Genomic DNA, 24006 nt, shown 5'->3' on the forward strand with positions numbered 1-24006 from the left:
TGTGGGAGTTGTTTGGAGATTTCATAGTAGAGAGTGTTGCCATAGTCCAGCCTGCTGGTGATGAGTGCTTGTGTGACAGTCCGTCTGGTGTTCTGAGGCCACCATCTTTCGCAGCATGCACAGGATGTAGAAGTTGGGAGTACGCACTGCATTGCTTAGAGCCTTGAACATTGACTTGAGTCATGTTGAGGTTATCATCTATGATGATCCCAATGTTTCTTGCATGGTCTGTGGGTGGGGGTGTTGTCTTAGCTCTGATGACCACTAAGTGAAATTCCATGGGGAGGTCTTGTTGCCGAAGACCAGTACTTCCTTCTTGTCAGAGTTGAGCTTCAGGCAGTTGGTCTGCATCCAGTCTTGTACCATAGTCATGTAGTTGATGAAGTTGGTTCTAGTAGTGTTTCCTTTGACTGTCACCATCGGCGTAGGAGATGACAGTGATGTTTTGTGATCATATAATCTTGGCGAGAGGTGTCATGTATATGCTGAAAAGATTGGGACTGAGGGGCGATCCCTGTTGAACACCACATATCAGTTTCTTGGTATCTGATGTGAAGGGCCTCTGGGGTCTTCCTGTGGGGAAGGAACAGATCTAATTGAAGGCCAGTGTGTGCTCATTTCATTTACTTTGCTGACATAATTATTTCAATTGCATAATTATGGATTTTTTGTTGAGGAAGTGTGTTCTATTTGGGATGCTTTTGCTTATCATAAAGACACAGTGCTTGTTATTAATTGCCCTTGGGAGCGCATTTGTCTTAGATGTTGTTAGATTTACTGCTTTTGTATTCACTAAGTAAAATCCTTAGCTTTCTTAAAAATTCGACAGAAATTCTAGTTTTTTTTCCACAGTATCTACTGTGCCATATGTGGCTGTCTGTGGTTTTTAAGTTCACCATTTATAAAGGCAAACATTATCTTCTGACTCCTTTTCATATCATCTAAGGGTACAGATTAACTCTGCTATTGTGGTCGGTTATGCGAAAGGGCTCTTCTTCCTGCTTCTATGCACAGATGTTGCTTCATTATGGCATTTTCTTCCTAGAATATCTGGGGAGCACACACAAACTTGCTCAACTATTACCAAATACTAGGAAAGAGACAAACCTATTGGCTTTGCCACTGCCTATAAAAGGTTACCCACTATTATTCAGACTTCTGCCAGGTATTGAACATTTACATTTTTCAGAATTCTAAGGTTACAATTTTCTTTGTAGGATTCCTGAACAGTACGACAGGTGTAATAAGTACTCTCTTTACCCTTTGTTACCTTCTCCCTGACATTTTCTTACAAGATTCTTGAAGCCAGCACGAACGTCCCTCTGCGAAATAAAACCTGCTGTTCACACTAGGTTTAATGACGTGTCAAGGGCAGGTGAAAGGATGTGAGTCAGCTTCTTTAGTTGAAATGACATTTTTCTGGCAATGGAGTCCACATTTGCCTCTTAAAGGGCAAGCTGGCACACTTGTCTGGGGCATCAAAGATGGCAGCCTGTTATTAAATGGTACTTGAATCAGCTACTTAGATATGAAGTTGTGTCATTTTTTTAATTATGCATTTTATAGGGTACGTTACTAGATTTTAAAAATCACTTTCCATATCAGCTCTTCTATTGATTAATGGAAATGTTTATTTTTTATTTGTGGTCCGGTACCTTTACTTTACCCGAGTAGTGGAAAGTAATGAAAAGGAACTCCTGGTGGGACATTCACTCAAATGTACCTTAACCCGTCTTGCTAGGTCTCCAAATAATGCATGTTTATCATCTGACATTCCTTTCGAGCCATTTAGCAGTTGTATGGTTGCCATGGCAACCTTATATTGTCAATCGGAGCGCCATATCAGTTGACAGTATTTCAGTGTTTGATTCAGTGAGCGATTTCTTGAACCCTTCTCCTGTCCTTTGAACCATATGTGAACTCGATCTTTGTGAGGAGCCTATTGCCGGTCTTCCGGAAAACAGTTTTCCAAGACAGATACAACTACATTTAAAGACAATTTCACAATCGCCATATATTAACCTTATAACTAAAGGACATATTGGAAGAAAAATGACAAGTGTATTTAAATTTAAAAAAAAACAAAAAAAAAACATGGCCTCCTCGTGGGATTAGTGCATCCATCTTAGTCCACATTTTTAAATCCATAACTTCCATAACACAGAACTGAAACTGTGCATCAGTAGTGACCCAATGATAGTAGCCATTTTGAATTAGTATAAGGCCACGGGTTGCAAAAATGTGCTTATGATTTCTGATTATGATCCCATCACGTATGTTTGGAATTAGCATACTTTGTTTTCATTTATTTCACATTTTAATTACTGATGTTTACATCTTTTAACACTCCCTGATCATCTCTGTCTTAATGCCTAGTGCTGATTAATTCCTTCCGGGGGCAAATGGTCACACTCATCACCCTGCAACATGTGTTTTTCTTTATTCGCTGGTTCAATTTCTTCCATCCCAGCCTTTTCACTCGACAATGGGAGATCACATTATCCCAAATTCATAACGTTCTGTGCTTTCCCATAGTCTAGTATTCTTAGGTGTCTCCTATACATCAAATACTATATTATTTTTTATACATTGTGTCCCATGTTTCTAGGGTTATAACACAGGCCCCTGAGGCCCTTGCTGTGCAGCCCCCCCCAACCCTTCAAGAGGGCCCCATTGAAAAAAGCCAATAAATACATATGAGAATCTTGGCCTCCTCTTCATATTCAGCATGGGGACCCCATCATTTTGCATTACGCCAATCCCTGTATCATTTTACACTTGCATTATGTGCACATTCACAACTGCAGCTTGTGTATTTATATATGCTGTGGCTAAGTACCCCAACAAGCTTTTCAGGGGACCTGAGAGAGGCCAGGTGAGAGACTTTACAAGCATCATCGGCTCTCATTTAACAGCGTCGGGCAATCTCAATGCCATGAGATGCCTTTCAGGTAAACCCTTACATAGTCATCAGTTACAGTAATTGTGGAATTGCGCGTCCTGCACAGAATGCTAGATTAGGGCAATTAATATGTTGATTCATCTAAATAAACTGTACATGCTAAATAGATTTAAGGAAGGATATCTGTGTCGATGGAGGTGAAAGCAGACATTTTATATCAGCAAAAGTCATGTAGGGTTCAAATAGATTACTGAATTCAATTTAAACTACATTTGGAAAGACTAATGAAGGCAAGCTGCTGAGTTGAGCAGGCATTTGCAGAGACCCCTCAGAGATCACACTGTGAGACTATGCAGTTTATCTGGAAGGAGACTGTGGAGCCATAGCCCAGAGCTCACCTGTGACTGCTGAGACAGAGAGATCATTCTGTCTCAAGAGATGTAGCCACCAGTTCAGTGGAGAATAGATACTACACACCGGCTTATGTCAATATCATGAAAGTTGTGTCAATTGCAGTATTACAGCACTCTGCTGGTCTAAGCTATGCAGTATTACTGGGGAAATCTACAGGTAATAGCAGATTGCTTGGGATCGATAGTAATAGATCCCGAACCACCGGTCGTGAAAGATAGATTTTATTCAATCACTGCACTTCACCATCTGATACATTACATGCCCTGTGTTTTATGTGTTACTCAGTTTACCTGGACTCGAGGAGCTACACATGCTAATGCTGGTTCTGGAGCCTCCTTACCTTCTTGTTGTGGGTGGTGGTCAGGGCCGACAGCTCTGCCATGGCACAGCTTTTGGGCACTGATCCAGTCTATTGAGAAAAAAGCTGTACTGAGAGAAAGAGAGATCCAAGCACGAGGCAGGTATCCTTCCTATTGATAAAATTGCACGTCTTCAGTGTAGGCTACGCGCCTTTGCGACAAAAATAAAAGGTTTGCAAATAAGTTTCATTCTAGATGGCCCTTTTAAATGATTCAGAAGAAATGCTCAATCACCTCAGCTGCATACTCAGGCTTACTTTAACAACGGAAGCTCATGCTGCTGACGTACTAGATGACGTCTAAAGATTAGTACTGCAACTCCACCAGAAGCTCCCTTGAAGGCTTAGTAAATCTAAAATTGTATGCAAAGTCACAACCGAGCTGAGGTTTAAGCCACCCTCTAATGAGCACATTATATTCAAGGATATTATAGCATTTTACTGAAGTTAATAACTGTAGGACTCCGGGTATACAGAAATCGTTGTTATTTATATTGGAATATTAATGTGCTGCTGTTTTCCAGGGCAGACGGAAAACAATGGAAAGTCCCAAGTTGAGGCTGACTGCAATGGAGCATGGGTCAGAAACAGGGACCAGGTTAGCCCTGCTGAAAAGTTACCTTCTCAGTCCAGCGCAAAGAGTCCCGTTCGAGGTGGACGGGACTGCAAAGAGCAGAGAACAATTCTGGATGGTCATTAATGTAGAGCGAAGATCCTGATGTTATCGCAAGTAGCCAGGCTGGAGTTTCACGGTGGCACTCCCCACGAGCAGTCAGTGCTGTAGCATGACGAGTCAGGTTGATGGAACTTCGTATAGGCAGGCTGTGCAAAGGGCAAGGTCTCAGCACCAGTGGCCCTGTTTGCGGTCGCAAAGATCCCAAAAACTTCAAATCAGCCTCTCTGAGACCCTACTAAGGGTCCGGGACCTGAGGGTCACTGCTTTGGAGCCAGGGATTTCCTCCACCTAGAATTGGGTGCTGGTTCAGGTGGTGGGGAGCCTGTTGTGTTCCTGTAGTTCTGAACAGCAGGCCAGCAGACTAGCTCTTGGAGTCACTCACGGAGTCCTGGGTTCAGGAGCCGGTCTAATCCCTCTGACTCAGGCATAAGGGAAGCCAGGCAGCAGCGAAGCAAAGGAGCAATCCACCAAGGCAGCAGCCCAGAAAGGAAATAGTGCAGCAGGGCAGACGTCCAGCAAAGTGACAACCCTTTCAGCAGCACTCCTTCCTGGCAGAGTCTCCACAGGTCCCGTAGTGCACTGAAGAGTGGGTGCCTGAGGTCCAGTATTATACCAGGTGCCTCCTTTGAAGTAGGAGATATTTCTAGAGGTTGCCCTTTGAAGTGCACAAGTTTTCTCTTTCCCCTGCCTTGGCTTCAGACTAACTACAGGGAGTATACAGCCCCTTGTGTTGAGGAAGAACACAGCTTGTTCAAGTGGAAGTAGGGCACTGCCCAAGTCCCCCCACCCCCATCCTACCAGTGATAGCCCATCCAGCCACACGTAAGCTCTCTATTGTGGCTGTCCAGGAGGAATACACAAAGCTTAACTGCCAGCTACACCCAGTCATGTGACCCAAACAGTAGCTGCATGCACTAAATGGCTAATGCAAAAAAATGACAACTTTCTAAAAGTGGCATTTTCAAAATTGTAATTTAAAATCCAACTTTACTATCATAGAGGAGGTTTCATTACAATTCCAATGATATCAAACATGAAGTGGTTACCTGTTCCAATTAAATGTAAGATGGTAACTCTAATTTTAGACTTGGCATCCTTGGCGTGGTCTCCCCTAACATTTTGCCTCTGTTCCCAGGTTGTTGATGAGTGCTGGGCTCGGTTTTTGCTGTTTTTGATACCCTGGGAACTTTACCACTGCTATTGAGTGCTAAAGTGCAAGTGCGCCTATGTATAATGTATGTGTAATTGTGTATTGAGAATAGGTAGGTTTGACCACTGACTTTGTGTTTCACCACTGTGCATATTAGTTGTTCAGTGTTCACCAGTTGCAGATTACATTTTGTATTCAGTTTAGCTGCCTATTGGCTTTATCGTGGCGTTAGACATTGCAGTTGAGAAATTGCAGAAGATGTGTTTTTCCACATGGTAAACTAAGCTTGTTTCTTCGTATTTCTCTCACTGAACACGAACAGTTCTTGATAAGATCAATCAATCAATCAATCAAAAAATGTATAAAGCGCGCTACTCACCTGTGAGGGTCTCAAGGTGCTTGGGAGGGGGTTAAGGGAGGAGGGGCAGGAGGGTCACTGTTCGAACAACCATGTTTTGAGGTTCTTTCTGAAAAGCAGGAGGTCTTTGGTTTTGCAGAGGTTGGTGGGGAGGGAGTTCCACGTTTTGGGGGTGAGGTAGGAGAAGGACCTGCCTCCTGTGGTGGTGCATTGAATGCGGGGCAGTGTGGCTAGGGCGAGGTTGGCTGATCGGAGATTGTGGGTGGGAGAGTGGAAGTTCACTCTTTCGTTGAGGTAGGACGGGCCGGTGTTGTGGAGGGATTTGTGTGCGCGGATGAGGATCTTGAATGTGATTCTCTTGTTTATGGGGAGCCAGTGAAGGGTTTTGAGGTGTGGTGAGATTCGTTTGTGGCGGCGGAGGCCAAGGACGAGGCGTGCGGCTGTGTTCTGGATTCTCTGGAGTTTGCGTTTGAGTTTGAGTGTGGTGCCGGCGTAGAGGGCGCTACCGTAGTCTTGTCTGCTGCTGATGAGTGCATGGGTGACTGTCTTCCTGGTCTCTGGGGGAATCCATTTGAAGGATTTTTTTAGAGTGCGGAGTGTGTGGAAGCAGGAGGAGGTCAGAGCATTGATTTGCAGTGTCATGGAGAGGGAGCGGTCCAGGATGATGCTGAGGTTGTGTGCGAGGTTTGCAGGGGGTGGGTGCGGGCCTAGGGCGGTGGGCCACCAGGAGTTGTCCCATATAGTTTTGTTGGGGCCGAAGATGATCTCGGTTTTGTTGGAGTTAAGCTTGAGGTGGTTAGTTGTCATCCAGTTGGCGGTTTCGAGGAGAGCTGCGTGTAGGTTGGTTTTGGCGGTGGTGGGGTTGCAGGTGAGGGAGAGGATGAGTTGGGTGTCATCTGCGTAGGAGAGGATAGTGATTCGGTGTGCTTGAAGGATGTTGGCTAGGGGTATCATGTAAACGTTGAAGAGTGTGGGGCTGAGGGAGGACCCTTGGGGGACTCCGCAGGTGATCTTGGTAGCGATGGAGTGGAAAGGTGGGAGGCGGACTCTCAGGGTCCGGTCAGTGAGGAAGGAGGTGAGCCAGTCTAAGGCTTTGGGGCAGATTCCTATGTTGTGGAGGCGTGTGCGGAGTGTGTGGTGGCAGACAGTGTCAAAGGCTGCAGAGAGGTCTAGGAGGAACAGTGCAACGGTCTCGCCTTTGTCGACTTTTGTCCTAATGTCGTCAGTGCATGCGATGAGGGCGGTTTCCGTGCTGTGGTTCTTGTGGAACTCGGATTGTGAGGGGTCAAGAGTGTTGTTTTCTTCAAGGTAGTGGGATAGGCGGGTGTTGACTAGTTTCTCGGCGACCTTGGCGGGGAAAGGGAGGAGGGAGATGGGGCGATAGTTGGAGAGGATCTCTGGGTCGGCTTTGTTAAAAAGTTAGACATGTACTTTTTAGTTTGTCCTGGTAGCAAAAAAATCTTAAATTGCTTTTTCACTACTGCAAGGCATACCTCTCCCATAGGATAACTGTTAGAAATGGGGACTTTGGTTGGCAGTCAGCTTACCCGCTGCCCAAGAAAGGACCCTCACTCTAGTCAGGGTAAAAGAGAATCACACTCAGTTAAACCCCAATGACCTCCTTGTTAGCTTGGCACGAGCAGGCAGGCTTAACTTCAGAAGCAATGTGTAAAGTATTTGTACCAACACACACAGTAATACAGTGAAAACACTACAAAATGGACACCACACCATTTTAGAAAAATAAGTAAAATGTATTTAAAGCAAACAAGACCAAAAAACAAAAATCCAACATACACAAGTCAAGATATGAATTTTCAAAAGAATAAGAGTCTTAGGGCCATAAGAACGAACACATTTTCCCATTGACACAGAATGGGAAAAACTCTTTGCTACATCTGGCCCTTAATCCTTAGAAAACAGTGAAAATGCTGTTGTTATCCAAAGTACCTGGTTAGCATAAAAAATAAAGCCGCACGGGCGAGCGTGCATCAGAAAAGTCAGTGATGCTTACTTTGCAATTGAGGCTGTGCGCCATTTCCTTCTCCGGTCGGGTCGGCGATGCGCCATTTTCCTCCCATGCAAGAGAGCGATGCATCAATTTCCGGACAGGACTCCTCGGATCTACCCAGAGTCAGGTTGACTTGGAAACCCAGGGACAATGCATGGAAAATCCGGTCCCACGGCGTTAGAAAACTGCGCTGCGTCGGGTTTGCGTCATTATCAGCCTCCGTAAGCGGGTGTTGTGGATCATTTCTCCAGCTATGATACATCGTTGTCCCAGCCGCGATGCAAGTCGAGCGGCGATTTCAGCCGTGAAGCCAGCAGAGCATCGTTTATCAGCCGTGTCGTGGAAGGTGCGTTGTAAATTTCCTTGCACGCGTTCTGTGCATAGATTTTCAGTTCTTGTCTGCCAGCTTCACCTCTCAAGGGCCAAGGGACTATATAGGTCACCACTTGGGAGGGCAGCGCATCGTTTATCAGCCGTGTCGTGGAAGGTGCGTTGTAAATTTCCTTGCACGGCGTTCTGTGCATAGATTTTCAGTTCTTGTCTGCCAGCTTCACCTCTCAAGGGCCAACGGACTATATAGGGCACCACTTGGGAGGGCAGGAGTCCCAGCAGAGAGTCCAGGTGCTGGCATGGGAAATCTTTGATGGCCCTGAGACTTCAACAACAGGAGGCAAGCTCAGTTCAAGCCCTTGGAGATTCTTCTCAAGTAGGAATGCACAACAATGTCTCCTTGGTAGAGGTTCTTCTTGAATCCAGAAGTAATCTAATTTTCAGGGGTTTTGGGTCCACTACTTATACCCCTTTCTGCCTTTGAAGTAGGCAAACTTCAAAGGAAGGTCTCTCTTGTTTGTAAGATCCTGCCTTGCCCCAGGCCAGGCCACAGACACACACCAGGGGGTAGGAGATAGCATTGTGTAGGGGCAGGCACAGCCCTTTCAGGTGTGAGTGACCACTCCTCCACTCCCTCCCAGCACAGATGGCTCATCAGGATATGCAGGCTACACCCCAGCTCCCTTTGTGTCACTGTATAGAGAGAGGTGCAAACATCCTAACTGTCAAACTGACCCAGACAGGGAATCCACAAACAGGCAGAGTCACAGAATAGTTTAAGCAAGAAAATGCCTACTTTCTAAAAGTGGCATTTTCAAACACACAGGCCCTAATTCTGAGTCTGACGGGCGGCGGAGGCCGCCCGCCAGACTTCCCCCCTCCGAAATACCGCTCCGCGGTCGAAAGACCGCGGAGGGTATTCCGAGTTTTCCCCTGGGCTGGCGGGCGGTCTTCGCAAGACCGCCCGCCAGCCCAGGGGAAAACTCCCTTCCCACGATGACGCCGGCTCGTAATAGAGCCGGCGGAGTGGGAAGGTGCGACGGGTGCAGTTGCACCCGTCGCGTATTTCAGTGTCTGCTTTGCAGACACTGAAATACTTTTAGGGGCCCTCTTACAGGGGCCCCTGCCGTGCCCATGCCATAGGCATGGGCACGGCAGGGGCCCCCAGGGGCCCCGCGACTCCCCCTCCCGCCATCCGGTTCCCGGCGGGAGAACCGCCAGGAACTGGATGGCGGGAGGGGGAGTCGGAATCCTCCATGGCTGCGGAGCGCGCTCCGCAGCCATGGAGGATTCCTACGAGCGGCGGAAAGTCAGCGGGAGACCGCTGGCTTTCCGCGTCTGACCGCGGCTAAACCGCCGCGGTCAGAATGCTCGTAGGAGCACCGCCAGCCTGTTGGCGGTGCTCCCGTGGTCGGTGGCCCTGGCGGCCACCGACCGCCAGGGTCGGAATGACCCGCACAGTCTGAAAACAAATACTAAAAGATGTATTTTTAAATTGTGAGTTCAGAGACCCTAAACTCCAAATTTCTATCTGCTCCCAAAGGGAATCTACACTTTAATAATATTTAAAGGCAGACCCCAAGTTAACCTAGAAGAGAGATAGGCCTTGCATGGTGAAAACCGAATTTGGCAGTATTTCATTGTTAGGACATGTAGAACACATTAGTATATGTCCTACCTTAAACATACACTGCACCCTGCTCATGGGGCTACCTAGGGCCTACCTTAGTGGTGCCTTACATGTAACAAAAGGGAAGGTTTAGGCTTCGCAAGTGGGTATACTTGCCTAGTTGAATTGGCAGTTTAAAACTGCACACATAGACACTGCAGTGGCAGGTCTGAGCCATGTTTATAGGGCTACTAATGTGGGTGGCACAACCAGTGCTGCAGGCCCACTAGTAGCATTTGATTTACAGGCCTTGTCACCACTAGTGCACTGTACTAGGGACTTACTAGTAAATCAAATATGCCAATCATGGAAAGCCAATTTGTTTTGCTTTCACTAATGACCGAGCTGACAAAAATCTCTGGAATGCACTTCTTAGTTTAAAGAAGACATTTAATATTATTCCACCACGAGGTTCCAAAAAATGAAGGAGATTAGTAGGTCGAAGGCACACGTTTAAAAATATTCACACCAATGAAAGAAAATATATCAAAGTGATTCTCAACTGCAGTGTAAACAGCAAATATATGTGATTATATTATAGCATAATTGCAAAGCAAAGGATAAAGTAAAAATTCATCATCGTAGGGCCTGCCAAGCTCTTTATCTTTCTCATGCCAGACCCCTGTTCAACTGCAAGAAATAAATCCTCACCCTCAAGGGAAAATGTCAGGCATTTGACGTCCAATCCTGACTGAGGTCTCGGAAATTCCCTCCATCCCCTCTCAGATGGAACTATTCAAACATGCTGGCTACTGTAGGTCAGAGTTGGAAGAAAAACGTTGAAAATTGGGCAACCTCCAAAAAATTAGAGCTCTCCAAAAAAAACATGAACTCCATCCACTCCGGATCCCCCTCCGACCCCTGTCCACATCACATCTACAACAAAGCCAGCCCAACCATTGCCCCCATACTCCGCGACATAATCAACTCCTCCTTCAACTCTGCCACCTACCCAGACCCCTGGAAGCACGTGGAAATCAACGCTCTCCTAAAAAAAAGACGTACTAGTAGCATTTAGTTTACAGGCACTGGGCACAGGTAGTGCCACTTTTTTCTGGGACTTACAAGTAAACTAAATATGCCAATTTAATATAAGCCAATTGTACCATGTTTTAAGGAGAGAGCACAAGCACTTTAGCAGTGGTAAAGTATGCAGAATCCTAAAGCCATCAAAAAATGAAGTCAGCGAAACAGGAGGGTAGAAGGCAAAAGGTTAGGGCAAATGTCATGCCAAGGATGCCAGGGCAGGACAAATACTGTTATTTCCACATGAACACTTTTGAGGTGCCCCTTTCAGCGACATCTGCGCACCATGCACACATCCTTCATTTATGTGATCTTGCCCTATCTTGCCTGTGTAATCAGAAATATTTTGCTTGGTGCAAAAAATTATGATCTGTGGTGTGACTTGGGGTCTCATTGATGCCAACAGCATGTGTGTGTGGGAGGGAGCAGTAAGTCTACGGACTCCTCTTGCCAGCTCACTAGATCTCCAAAACCAGCTGTATCATTTACAAAGCAATCACCTGCACCCCGTCTGTCTCTGTAACAAGCTTGCCACATACGGTAAACATAATCATAGTGCGTTTAATATTTTGTGCATCACAGGCCCATTAATCCAATCCCAGAAGGCCAAAAGGGAATCAAGCATAAAAAAGACTCACTTTCATGGATATCCATCTGCACTAGTCCATTATAGGCGGAAGGGAAATGCCTCACGACTGCGAAAGAGTACTCTTCCGCCAACCTCTAAATTAGTCCCTTAGTTTCTAAAGTGCATGTGTCTCACAGCACCCCATGATAAAGTTCTGCCAAGGAAGGAAAACTGAATGAGAAAAAGTTAATAGAAATGTAAATCTAAACTAGTAATTAATGCATGTGTCCACGTACGGGTAGGCACGTCAGTTTTTTAATTTAAAGAAATATTTTTTCTGGCAGACATCTAATTCCTTACCCTCCCAGGAAATCCGGATTATAATAATTCCTTTTCCAAGCTCTCTTAAATTGCATTTATGACACTTGGAGTTATGCGAATCATAGGCATGCAGCTGGAAAAAGCCTGCATCATCTTTCCTTTTATTACTCTCTGAAAGCCCATTCAGTTCTTCCTTTGTTTTCCGAGAAATCTGATGGTCATTTTATTGCTAGTGTGGACTGTACAAAATACACTTTTAAAGTGCTATTTGAAATAACTATTTTCCAGTGCAATGCTTACAATTCTAGTACACAACCAGTTCGCCCCAGCATCACACATTTTGTCAATGAAATTGTTTAAAAATGAATTTCTTCTTGAGGTAACTGGGCTGAGGTAACTGGGCTGAGCATGATGGTCTTGAAGCATAATCAGGCATTAGAACCTGAAGATGAAAAGGGTAACTAGAGTGTTTCAGCAGCCAGTATGGAGCTAAGGAGGCATGTGTGATAGTAAATGGTGCATTAAAAGCCACAAACCCCATGTGTGGGACTAAAAAGACAATTTGATACAAAAGATGAGGCGTAAGCTTGATGATGTGTTTGTTGGCACGTTTGTGTGTCAGTAGAACTTGGGCATGCCGTGTTTTCTACAGAAGAGAGGCCAGGGCAGCCCTCCACAACAGGCGAGCTTTATTCTACGAGCAGCATGAGTGCTTGAAGCCTTGCTGCCTTTCTGTACCTCTTCTTTGCACTGCGGTTAGCTGTGGTGTACTCATTTGATGTATGTTGTAGGTTTGCAGTAATGGAATCAAGTGCTTTTGAAGCGGCGGCTCTCGCAAATCTGAAGGGGAGGGGCGGAGGAGAGGAGGGGAGAAATAACAATAAAAAATTATATAAAGTTACATTACCGCCATCTCCTGCCACCTCGGTCCTGTTCCCTCGATGCGGTGTCCCAGCATTCACTGGGACACCGGTACAGGCTCTCCAGCAATCCTGACGCTACTTTCATGCTAAACCTACCATGAAAGCAGCACCACGATTAGTCTGAGCGGCTCTGACTGCCACTCAGACACAACCCTGGGGTCTGTGCCTTTTCTCCAACCCGGTTGTTAAACACAGCTGGAGAAACACAAATGCGTATGGATTATGTTGTTGTTCAGCACAGATAATTGCAGCACTGAAACACACCTGGCATAGCATGGCTGCCCACATACTGAATGATGGCAGAACCATAGTTCATATTTGAGTGGTAGGTAAATAATGACAATGATGCCAATTGAGCCAAAGGTCATGTGACACCACTTCCAATTACATGATCAGTGTTAGAGAGTCATGTGATGTCATTTCCGCTACTGGTGGCAATTTGGTGAATCGACGTCCTTGGCTCATTAAATACTGTAAATCAAATAACTAACAATAAAAAGTACATATGAGAATGTGTTTTTGAGGATTCTAAATTATAGTTACAAGTTGTATCTGTTGTTAGTATTTTGAATTGCTATCATTATCTCGCCAAACTACTTTCAGAAGGAGATACTTATTTAAAATCTGCAAATATCTTTAAATTTTCCTATTAATAGCACCTGCTGACGTGGACACTGAAAAACATTCCATTTAAATGTCTAGATGCTGATCAGGCACGATGCCTGCAGGCAGCAATTGTGCATGGAAAGAACATTACACACACAGTCAAAGCACAGGAGAGAGAAATACCTTATTTCCCTTAAACTTGTAAAAGCAGTATAAATACTTTGAGCCGACATGCCAACAACACAAAGAAAAGGTCAACTTTTAATAAAACATCCATGATAAGTAGGTTATGATATCCTCGTGGCAGCTCGTGGAATCTTGGCATTAAATTCCAGATTGGAATGGGAGGTGGAGAAGATGCCAAGATTCCAAATGCTGCAGTCAGCCCAGGCTTTCTCTTCTGTTTAGGAGTTATCTCAATTTAGGAATCAATAAAGCGCTTACTTAAATCCTTGGGCGTGTGGAGGAATCATTAATTGAATATACGGCATAGCTCTGACTGGTATCTTGTAATTTACAGACACTAATTGTGGACAAAGTCAGTAAATGAGGTCCTAATCCCCAGGGAATCTCAGAATAGAGGACTACCAACGTTTAATATTTGGGGGTTCACACCTTGGCAGATTAGATCCTTTCACCATTGATCAGTATGAATAGTTTGGTTTTAGGAAAAGTAAAAGGAAAGCAAATCCCTCCATGTTTGCCAACGCTAGATAGCTGAATAGATGAGTTTGCAATGATTCCCACAGGTATTATGATGCAATACCCTGAATGGCTCATGGTAAAGCAGATTATATGGCAAAAGATCTAGGACTCATACACTTAAGTATTCAAACACAGGTCTTGTTCATTCTGCTAGTACATTAAACACCATAGACTATAACCTTCACTTCACAATACCCAGCCTAGAGTACATGGTACATGTACCTAGGGTACATGGGGCGTGGGAGATGTAACTGGTGTGTTTGAGAACATGTTGGGAGAAGGACGGGTCTCATATTTGAGGAACTGATGTATGAGGGTGGTTAATGAGTGTCAGACATATTATATTTAATTTCAGTCTGCTTCTGCTTGAAAGTGTTGTGCTATCCAAGGATGAAGTCTCTAGGAAAATTTGATTCTCAAAACCGAGTAATCAGATATGTGAGTTATATGTATGGAGATTTATGTATGGACACTTTAGTCTGACGGATGGCCCATAACAAAAGATGAGACAAGAATTGTAAAGTTTAGAACATTCTTGATGGATTTCAACAAGAATATACATGGAAGTGAAACTTAAAGATGGGGTGTCTTTAGCACTGAACCAGGCAATCATCCTACTGTGAAAAAGATAGCAATGGCATATTCATGTTAATATTCATGTTAACGTGTTGTATGCAAACCCTAAACTACTGGAATAACTGTCCAGGGTTTAATTGATACGTCTTACATATTCATTGTTGTTGGGAGTTTTTTGTTTGTTTCCCAGGTCCTTTTGCAATTTAGTCTCTGGGGTACAGATTGATTATTGTCATTGTGCTTTTATTTAATGGAGGGTCTTCAAATTTAGAGGTGTATGAAACTGTATAATTGTGTCATGAAATATTGCCCAATTGTATAGAAATCGTGAGCAGTTATGCATTTGATAACAAATGTGGTTTGCCACCATTTCACATGACCTTTTTCACTCAAGCCTATACCTAACTTAAAAAGGTCTTGAAAGATATTGAAATTAGACTGCTTTGAGCAGAAAACTTTTCTCATTGTGACAACATCAGCACAAATCAGTCCCCGCAGTCGGAAATTACATGAATAATGTGCAACGTTTTTTGTGTAGCATGAAATTTGGGAATTTGATGAATTTCACATGCCTAGTTTACATTCACTCAGGCCACGCCCAAATATATTCCAGGTCAACATTGTTGCCTGTCAGTTTAGAATCACACAGATGTCTGTGAGGAGGTCTGACCGTGTGCCTTTCCTAAATTGACCTCAATTGATGTATGTCAGATTCTTCATGTTGCTGTATGTGTTGCTCTTGTATTTTGTTTCCGGTTTATTACTTCTGAGACATGATTCAATGGACCTTAAGCTCTCATGACTTTTTGTTTTGCATTCTATATGTACATGTAGAAGATGTGTCCTCTTGATGCTTTCTTTCTCTTTTAGAGACCGTTGTCACTGAGTTCATTTGCCTGATAGCTCCTGACTCAATATCAATATGTGAAAGTGTCTCTGTCCTTGTGTCCCCTGTACCCATGTCTCTCTATGCCCTTATTTTCCTGTCCCACCAGCGTTGACTACTCTGAGATTCTGTTTTCACCCAAATTCCTGTATCTCGAGAATTCCAAAAGATCACCATCCCAGAGCTTCCTTGGATGGATGGATAAATAGGATGAATGGATGATGAATGGAAGAATGGATGGATAGATAAATAAGTAGTTGAGCTTAAAGACAGAACGTTAAGTGAATGCTAGCTTTGCCTTTAGCACTGGGGGAAGGATAAAGCAGCCGAGCAAAAATATTATGCTTCTTCTGATAAGTCGCTAACAGTTCTTATGTCTATGATAAGTGAAGGATATATGTGCTGTCTGTTTGATTCATCATTTGTACATTTTTATATACAAATGCCTGAACAGAACACACTTTCCCCTTTCTCAAACCTTTGTCCCTACTTCGAGAGGCTCTAAATCTGTAAAAACATTCAGAATGAGTTAACCCAGTTGTTCAGACAATGGTTTGGATGGACAAAAGTACAGGCGTGATCTCTATATGACTTGAGTATGGGTTTGCGGAAACAAAAAACTTCATTATTTAGAGGGATATTTTCTCTACATCAAAGACTTTCAGATCATTTTTAAGAGGTAGACCTGGTAACAATGAATTAGGTAATGATGTTAATGTTTGTGAAATTAATATCTCTTTAATACCTTGTTCATCACTTACATAGTTCTGCTACAGAATGAATACTGATGTTGAAATAAAGACTCTAGGTCAAGAGGACTCTTCTGTTTGCTCTAAAAACCAAATAATCAATAATATATCAGTACTTACATTTGATATTTAGTGCATCTTTAAAATACTTGCATGTTGAATCTGATTAACAATACGTTTTCCACAAGTAGGGGTAACCTCGGTGTGCAAAAATGTGGAATTTGCTTGATAGCTGCTAACACTGATTCTGTGATTTTCTGATCGCAAATTCCAACTAACATTTTCTACAGTTGTAAGATTGGTGCTTGCGGTGGGAAATTTTGTGTTCCTGTGAGAGGTATCACGGGATTGTGTGAGTATTAACAAACCTTCCCAATATTTTTCAAATTAGATTTATCCACATTCTGAGTTTCAAAACACCCAGAAACCCCAATATTTGATCGGTGTCGAAAAGGGGATTTCATTATATGTAAAAATATATTAAAAGACATAGAAAAAATAAAAATAATTATGGTACGTTTGCATTCTAAACAGAACTGTAACTAGGAAAAGTCGATTTGAGATTAGGCACATACAATGAAATGTGTGAGTCTACTTGATTTACAACCAAAATTCATTAGATTTTTTCGAATTGCAAGAAAGAATATATTTATGAAAATTGTTGATGTAGCAAAATCATCGTGAAGCTACTCTTTGTTTAGTGAATTGACCCTCATGTAGTTTGAGCCATATTGTCCTAAAAGAATGCGATCGTTTTAGATTTAGCAAACCAATAGTCATGTAAGAAAGTGGGAGAAAAGAGTAAGCTACAGAATAGATCCTGCCCTGTCTACCCTAAATAGACTAGTTTATTTGAATAGATCAAGAATCTGTCTTGATCGCCATGTGTCTAAAGAACTTCCCTCACCATTTCCCATCACCGCCTTCTTCTCTTCTCTTCTTAGGGCCAGAAAGGCGTTGAGTTCTAACAACCATTATCTTCTCTCCCTTTCCCCCTCCTCCTTCGCATTACCCTTATTATAACTGTGTATCCCACATTTTATTGTAAACGACTCCGTTGGTATACATGAATGATGCAGAGTCACAGAGTAAAAAACATATGAGGGTGAAAGAGAAGTGCATGCAGAGTTTACAAAAAATATGAATAACGTATGGGGTCCATCTCTAGTAATCATTTGCACACTTTTGTGAACACCACCCAACCTCAGAAGTGACAGATGTGTTCCACTGACTGTATCATATTCCTTCTGATATTTATGTTTATACCCCCAAAATGTTTACCATATATTTAAACCAAAATAATGTAAGCTTATATTTTTTAAACATCTTATATATTTTTTAATATGTAATGGTCAATAAATGTAGGGAAATTGTAATTATGAGAGAAATTTTTTGGGTGCTGTGAGTGTGGAAGCCGGGAAGACCCCAAGTGTCAGTATCCTGCTGACACCCTGAGCTGATTAATATATCATTGTTTCTGACCAAAGAAGGGCTTAAGATGGTCATATTCCAAAAAATATGATCTAATTTATTAAAGTTTTCACCTGCCCTGTGTCTCAAGGCAGGGAACGCCTTTCTAATTCAGGCCTTAAATTAAGAAGGCAGTTTAAGGTGGTTTTGTGCCACAACTTATCTTACGAAGGTATGGCCATCTTACCTTGCTTAAGGCAGTTTTAAAGAATTCTTGATGCACCCTAGTTATGGAAGAGTATCTCCAGGGTCAACGCCTGGGGCACCACTGAAAGTTTGGAAACTCTGCTGAAACAAACTCTAATTGTGTTTATTTTTATATTTTTACAGGCTTGCCGGTATGGACACGACCAGCACTTGGAACACTTGCTCTTTTACGGCGCAAACATGGCAGTGCAGAATGCCTCAGGAAATACAGCGCTGCACGTCTGCGCTCTTTACAATCAGGTTCGTGGCACTACACGTTTTTGTGATGTCAGCGTTAATTGTGGTCAGGGCCGGACAGGCCTGGTAGTCCTCCGGGCATTTCCCGGTAGCCTGAAGCTCTTGGAGGCCCTGGTTTTGAAAGCTCAGGGCCGCTCATGGTGCCTCTGTCACTTTCACCTGGTCAGAGGTTAATTGCAGCAGGCACAGAAAGAGAGGGAAAAAGAGAGACAGGGAAGGGGAACATGGAGAGAAAGCGATCAGAGAGGAGAAGAAAGAGAGCATGCGGTGATCGGAATGTTGGTTAGCTACAATGGGAGGAGACTGTGGGGATGGAACGCTCGGGCAAAGAGAATGTTGTGAGCGGCAGTTGCTGCGGGGCCGTTGCTGGAGGATGTCAAGTTGGCGTTGCTCCCTAACGACGAACCTTGTTTTTATTAAATTGAGTTGGAAACAAATTTGTCTTGGTGGCAGTTCTTTTGTCCACGGACTAGAGAAAGGGAGAGAGAGAGACGGGATGGATGGAGAGAGATTGCATGAGGAGAAAAAGAGCCGAGTGGTTTGGGCATTTTTGCCATGGCTGTTTTCGGTTCCCCAGCCACACAAGGTGCCTTTTAGCAAGTGTGGCAGCAGTAGCCCTCCATTTATTGTCAACAGAATAAATGCCATGAAATAGTGTCCTGAAATCCTTCCAGGTTAGATCCATGTGCTAAGATATCTCTCAGGTAAGGCTGAATAAAGTTTTGTATTTCTGAAAGGATTTCCCCCTTAAAACAAAAATAGCAGTCTCTTCCCTAGAAATGAGACCAATCGGATCCAAGAGCCAGTTAAAAAAGTTTAAAACAGCAAAAGGATCACTCAAGTAGCAACTAAAATGATTTGTAATAGAAGATTTTGTTAAAATAGAGTTCAAAATCTGACCCAATTTGAGCCATCAAACAGCCCCCAAAGTGGAAAATAAAAACGTAATAGGCCCCGAAAAAAGCATACATCTGAAAGACAGTAAACAGTGCTAGAAACCTCAGTAAAATAAGGTTTACCATTTGTTTCTGTGTTTGTTTGTACTTTCTGATAAACTAGTAACAAGTAAAAACAATTCCCGTCCATAAATACAAAATGCTGAGCCTACATTTCCTTGCCATAAGCGCTTACGCAGTGCATTTCGATTCCCCACTGAACCCCATTCATAACACACCGATCAGTGGAAAACCGATGCAATGGGGTCTTTGGAGCCAGTTTAGAAAAATAAAGCAAACATCAGTGAAAAATCCCCAAGGCAGAGGTGTGGCAGCAACTGACGTGAAAACGAATGGTTGAAACATTGTTTTGACTAAAGCAGAACAGTGTTACTTTTGTTTCCGGTTGTCTATAATCCGAGGCTGTGAAAGTCAAAGCATTAGTACTTTTCAGAAGTACTCAACCCCCGAGCATTTTAAAGTCTGGAGCAGCCTTTCAGTGGCTGCTGTGCCAACTCACACCGATGCTAGAACGGTGAATATCCTTCTGATAAAAGATGCTGTTCTGACCGTGCACACTTATTGAGAAGTCAACCCAGAACTAGATCCGTCTATGACGTCAGATTTAAATCCCATCCATGTAAGTTTTATCTTGGTAATGCCCGCTTGTCTCAGGCAAAAGCTCCATTTTCTTATATCCCAAACTTATTTGGCAGTGTTCAATAGTTAGATGGCCCCTGAAATGCAGGACTAATCATGGCGGACCGAGGACGGACAACAGGGCTCATCCTCTGAAAGGAGGTATCTGAATGATGTCCATTACTGAAGTTCTGGTGTCTTGTTGCTTGGGAACAGTTCTCAGGTGATGACTCCCATACACTTCTTCATATGCATCCTATCAGAATGCCCTTGTGGGAACAAAGATGCACATTTATTGCACCAGGACCGGTTCTCTGTGTCCTGTAGTTTCACCTGATGTTGCTCCTCTGGTAACACAATTTCAGATTCTGTATCCATTAGATATGACGTGGTGGTCGAGAACCGAGACCCAGTATTCCAAGCCAGTGGTTCACTAGTATCCTTTAATAACATTCTCACAGACTGTGTCAACATTACTGCGCATATTGTTCATTTTATTGCTGCACATTTTGTCACTATCCACACTTACCTTATATATTTATGCTTCAGCATCACACGCCTGGGTGATGATTCCTCAGGGGTGGCTTTTTCAGCCCAGTGGTGCTTGTGCAATTCTTCCCTGAACACCTAGACCCAGCAAACCATGCATCAACTACCATGGTGGGCCAAAGGGTTAGGTTCTTCTTTGGGGGATTATAAGTGTAGATGTCGTGTGAAGGTTGATCCCAACATCCTCAACACTCCCTCTCCTCTGTAGCCAATTGCAGAAGCTGTTCACAGTAAGTCTGTCATATGGGCTGAGCTCTTGGAGCATCCGTCTGACGCCCAGTGAGGTAGGCTTCACCCACAACAATGGTCCTTCAGTCATACCAGGCGAGTTGTCTTTAGTCCGAGGGGTAGCAAGGACAGTGGGCTTCTGCAGCCATCGTAGCTCCCCCCAACATTGCAGAATTTTTTGATCATGTCAAAGCATTTTAGCTGCCCCTGATGTGTGCCCTCCTTCAGATCATGGCAGAATCTACAGCCATGTGTCCCCAACATTAGCCTGCACTGTGCAGGGGTGATCAGATTCGGATGTTTAATCGGTGTCAAGGCCCAAACAAAATACATCATGACTCTTCTAGGGCCGAGCTTGCTCCCAGTCTGTCCCCAGAGCAGCCAGGACCTGAGGGAAACCACACACCACCATTACTCTAGGATCTGGTGAGGAGGTCTTTACTGCATTACAGACACTGCTAGGACACTTCTTTCAGCCAATGCATCCTCCATCACCAGGACTGCTGGACATCCCGGCCTCATTGCACAGGAGTCAGGATGGGCCGCCAAGGGATGTTCCACCAGCTGCTCAGGGCTCAGCCGGATTGCATGCTCCACACTGTGCTGTGGCACATATTGTAGGACTGGCTTTGTAAAGAAGAGCGCCTGGTTACTACTAGGCACTCCACTAATGCCTCACAACTCCCCCTTCCCATTTTAACTGTAGTCGTAACTACATTCCTCCAGAGATGCACACTAACTCCTGGGTTCAGATAGAGTTGTTCTACAATTGCAGAAAATATATGCAAACCTTTCATGCAGGGCACCGTCAATACTGGAATTATGCGAGAGCTTGACAGGGGCTGAATTGTAACAATGCCAGCCTCAGTTAGGGAGCTGCAAATCATGCTAGTCAGTGGCATATTTGTAAAATGATGACATCTGGTCTGCAGTAAAGGATTAAACAGGCTATAAATATGAACTTGGTGCCATTACTGGTCACATAAATGGCATCCCAAAGGATACTTTTTAAACAGGAAGATACAGTAAATCTTTACATTCTTAATTGAGCCGTGACCTTTGTAAAAAGCTGAAAATTCACGTGGGACAAAAATACTTTAGGGAATATAAGGGAGCACTGGCCTGAATTCAAAATTCAGAAACATTTCTTTCTAAACCACACCAAATGTTACCTTGTTGGAAGCTTCGTGAGGTCCATTAATATTGTTAATTAAAACAAAACTGGGAGTAATGCATATTATTTGAGGACAATAACGCCTCTTGAATTTATCGGCTCTTAACCATAATCTATGTTTACACCTGCTCCTATTTCAGTACAAGAAGGGATGAAGAATTAGTCATCTCTGGATACTGCAGAGGTGAGAGCTAGAGTCAGTAGGCTCAAGAGAAAATCAAAAAGGGATTTTAAAGGAATCATGTACCCAAGTTAGAGGCTGTCAGAGGGGTGAATGCTTCTGGGTGGAGGGAATCAGTGCTGCGACTGATGAACGTGAGCAGTGGTATCAGAGGGATATGGCGAGGCGCTGTGATGGACAGAAGCTGGCATGTAATCCAGGTGTGAGTGGAATGTGATTTATGGTTTTAGTTGAAGCCACTCAGGGGACTGGAGTACGAGTGAGTGGAGGTGATGGGTGGTGTGGGTGTTGTTGCTGTGATCCACGGTTACATTATCCACCACAGAGATGGAATAATTTTGGACCAGATTGATTTCTCCCCACTCTTTTTGCTTTGTGTTTTTGTGTTTTGAATGTGTGTATACGTTGTTTAGCAGTGGTGCAATGTTGTCTTTTTAAGGACGGGGTATGTCACATGTTTTTGTGTTTGTGTGTGTTTCGTGGAGATGGAAGAAGAAGGTGGATGGCGGAGTTGACTGTGGAAGGAGGCGGGTGCTTATTTGTAAACTGGAGCATCCGAAGAGATTCTGGAAGGATTTAGTTGTGTGGTGTTAGCCCCGTCTTCAGTGGCTTTACAGCATCTAGTCATTTGTTTTCACAGACGTCAACCCATGGCTCTGCTTTTGTGAAGTTCTCTCTCCCAGAGGGGGAAACCAAAGCTCACAGGAGCTCGCTAGTTCTCTCTGAATAGCATTGCCAGTGATGTGGGGCACTGCCCCCATCAAGATGGGATTGGATATATAGACCTCAAATGGTTGGCTTCCCTAGCATAGCTAAGAAGAACAACATCCCATGGAAGCCTGTAATCAAGTACTTCCAGTTTTCGATCCCAGGCATGTCCTTCAGTCAATTGCCTGGGATGTAACCTAGCATTGACCACCCTAACCTGTCCTGGAGGTGGGCAAAGGGATGGAAAGCAGTGAAAATCCCAATCCTCCAGCCTGTGTGCTACTTGCATAAGTTTGCAGAGGATGGGCACATACCAGCCCTGCCCGTTGGCAGTACTGAGGGCATATAAGATAGACTGCTTTGGTAATAGATGGCTGATACATTGCAAGACGGTATCATTTTAGCCAGCCCTACAGTATCATGTAGCAAGCACTACCCCTGCTTACTATAACTGCACCATTCTAAGGGGACTAACACTCTCATGAGGATTTCTTATCACCGTTTACCTAAAATGTATATTTACTTTCTTGTCAAAGCCTTCAAACTTAAACTTTAATAATCATACAAGCAAAATGCATACTTTTGTCTGGATAAACACTGCACCAATTGAATTGGCCTTTAAGTTAACTGTGCAAGACTTGAGGAACGTTTTACTGATTTTCCCCAAAACAATATTTGCACTTCTGCTGAGAAGATGGCAGATTAATCTGTTCTGCCTTGCAAGGCTAGCATGTGTGGTCCTCTCTGGGATGGATACCACATTCAATTGGAAATTAGAACATAAAACCCACATTTTATCAAGTCTTTACCAATTTGCAAAGTGGCAAATTTAGACATGGGCATATAGGCAGCATAACATCTCTGTAGCCATCTGATCCCTATACAATATCATCAACTCCTTAAAAGCAATTATGTATGAAGCATCCCTTCACCAAATATCAAAATGATCACATCTACTTATCCTCTCATACCCCATCAACATTACCATTTCTTCAGTCATGATGGATCCTTTTCTATCCTCTCTAACCAGCAAGAATCTGCTCCTCTGTATCACAAACATTTTCCAAGGTGACAAAAAGTATAACCTGTGGTGTGACCAAGGGCTGTGTTGATGCCTGCAGGGAGAGGACTGGGAGAGAAGAGAGATGTAAGGTGCGCATAAGGGGGCAAGGTATGTAGAGGTGTGGGCTGTAAGTGGTGGAGTTACTTTGAGGGTTTCATTCCATACAGCCGTCTAAATTAAGATCCCTCATCTCTAGAATAGACATAGATATGACAATACTGTGCTATGCTGTATTTGAGTTGCTGTCTCTCTACCACACACTGGAGTGATCATTTTTGCTTGCTATCACTGCCTTTGGCAAGACAAGCATAGAAAGACAGTAACTTGATTAATGAATTGGAATCAGACATAATCGTAGGCCTTACAATCTTCGCAAGCCTTAATTCT

At 43.6% G+C, this 24006-nt stretch overlaps 1 protein-coding gene across 1 annotated transcript in view; it reads left to right on the forward strand.

The window, feature by feature from the left end:
- Nucleotides 1-24006, forward strand: part of SHANK2 (SH3 and multiple ankyrin repeat domains 2) — a 2270638-nt gene that overhangs the window by 879293 nt on the left and 1367339 nt on the right. The window contains exon 10 of the mRNA XM_069221873.1: nucleotides 18029-18145. Within this exon, the coding sequence (XP_069077974.1) occupies nucleotides 18029-18145 (117 nt within the window). The remainder of the gene's footprint in view (nucleotides 1-18028; nucleotides 18146-24006) is intronic.

The sequence above is a fragment of the Pleurodeles waltl genome, chromosome 3_1, assembly GCF_031143425.1.
Source record: "Pleurodeles waltl isolate 20211129_DDA chromosome 3_1, aPleWal1.hap1.20221129, whole genome shotgun sequence".
NCBI lineage: Eukaryota > Metazoa > Chordata > Amphibia > Caudata > Salamandridae > Pleurodeles > Pleurodeles waltl.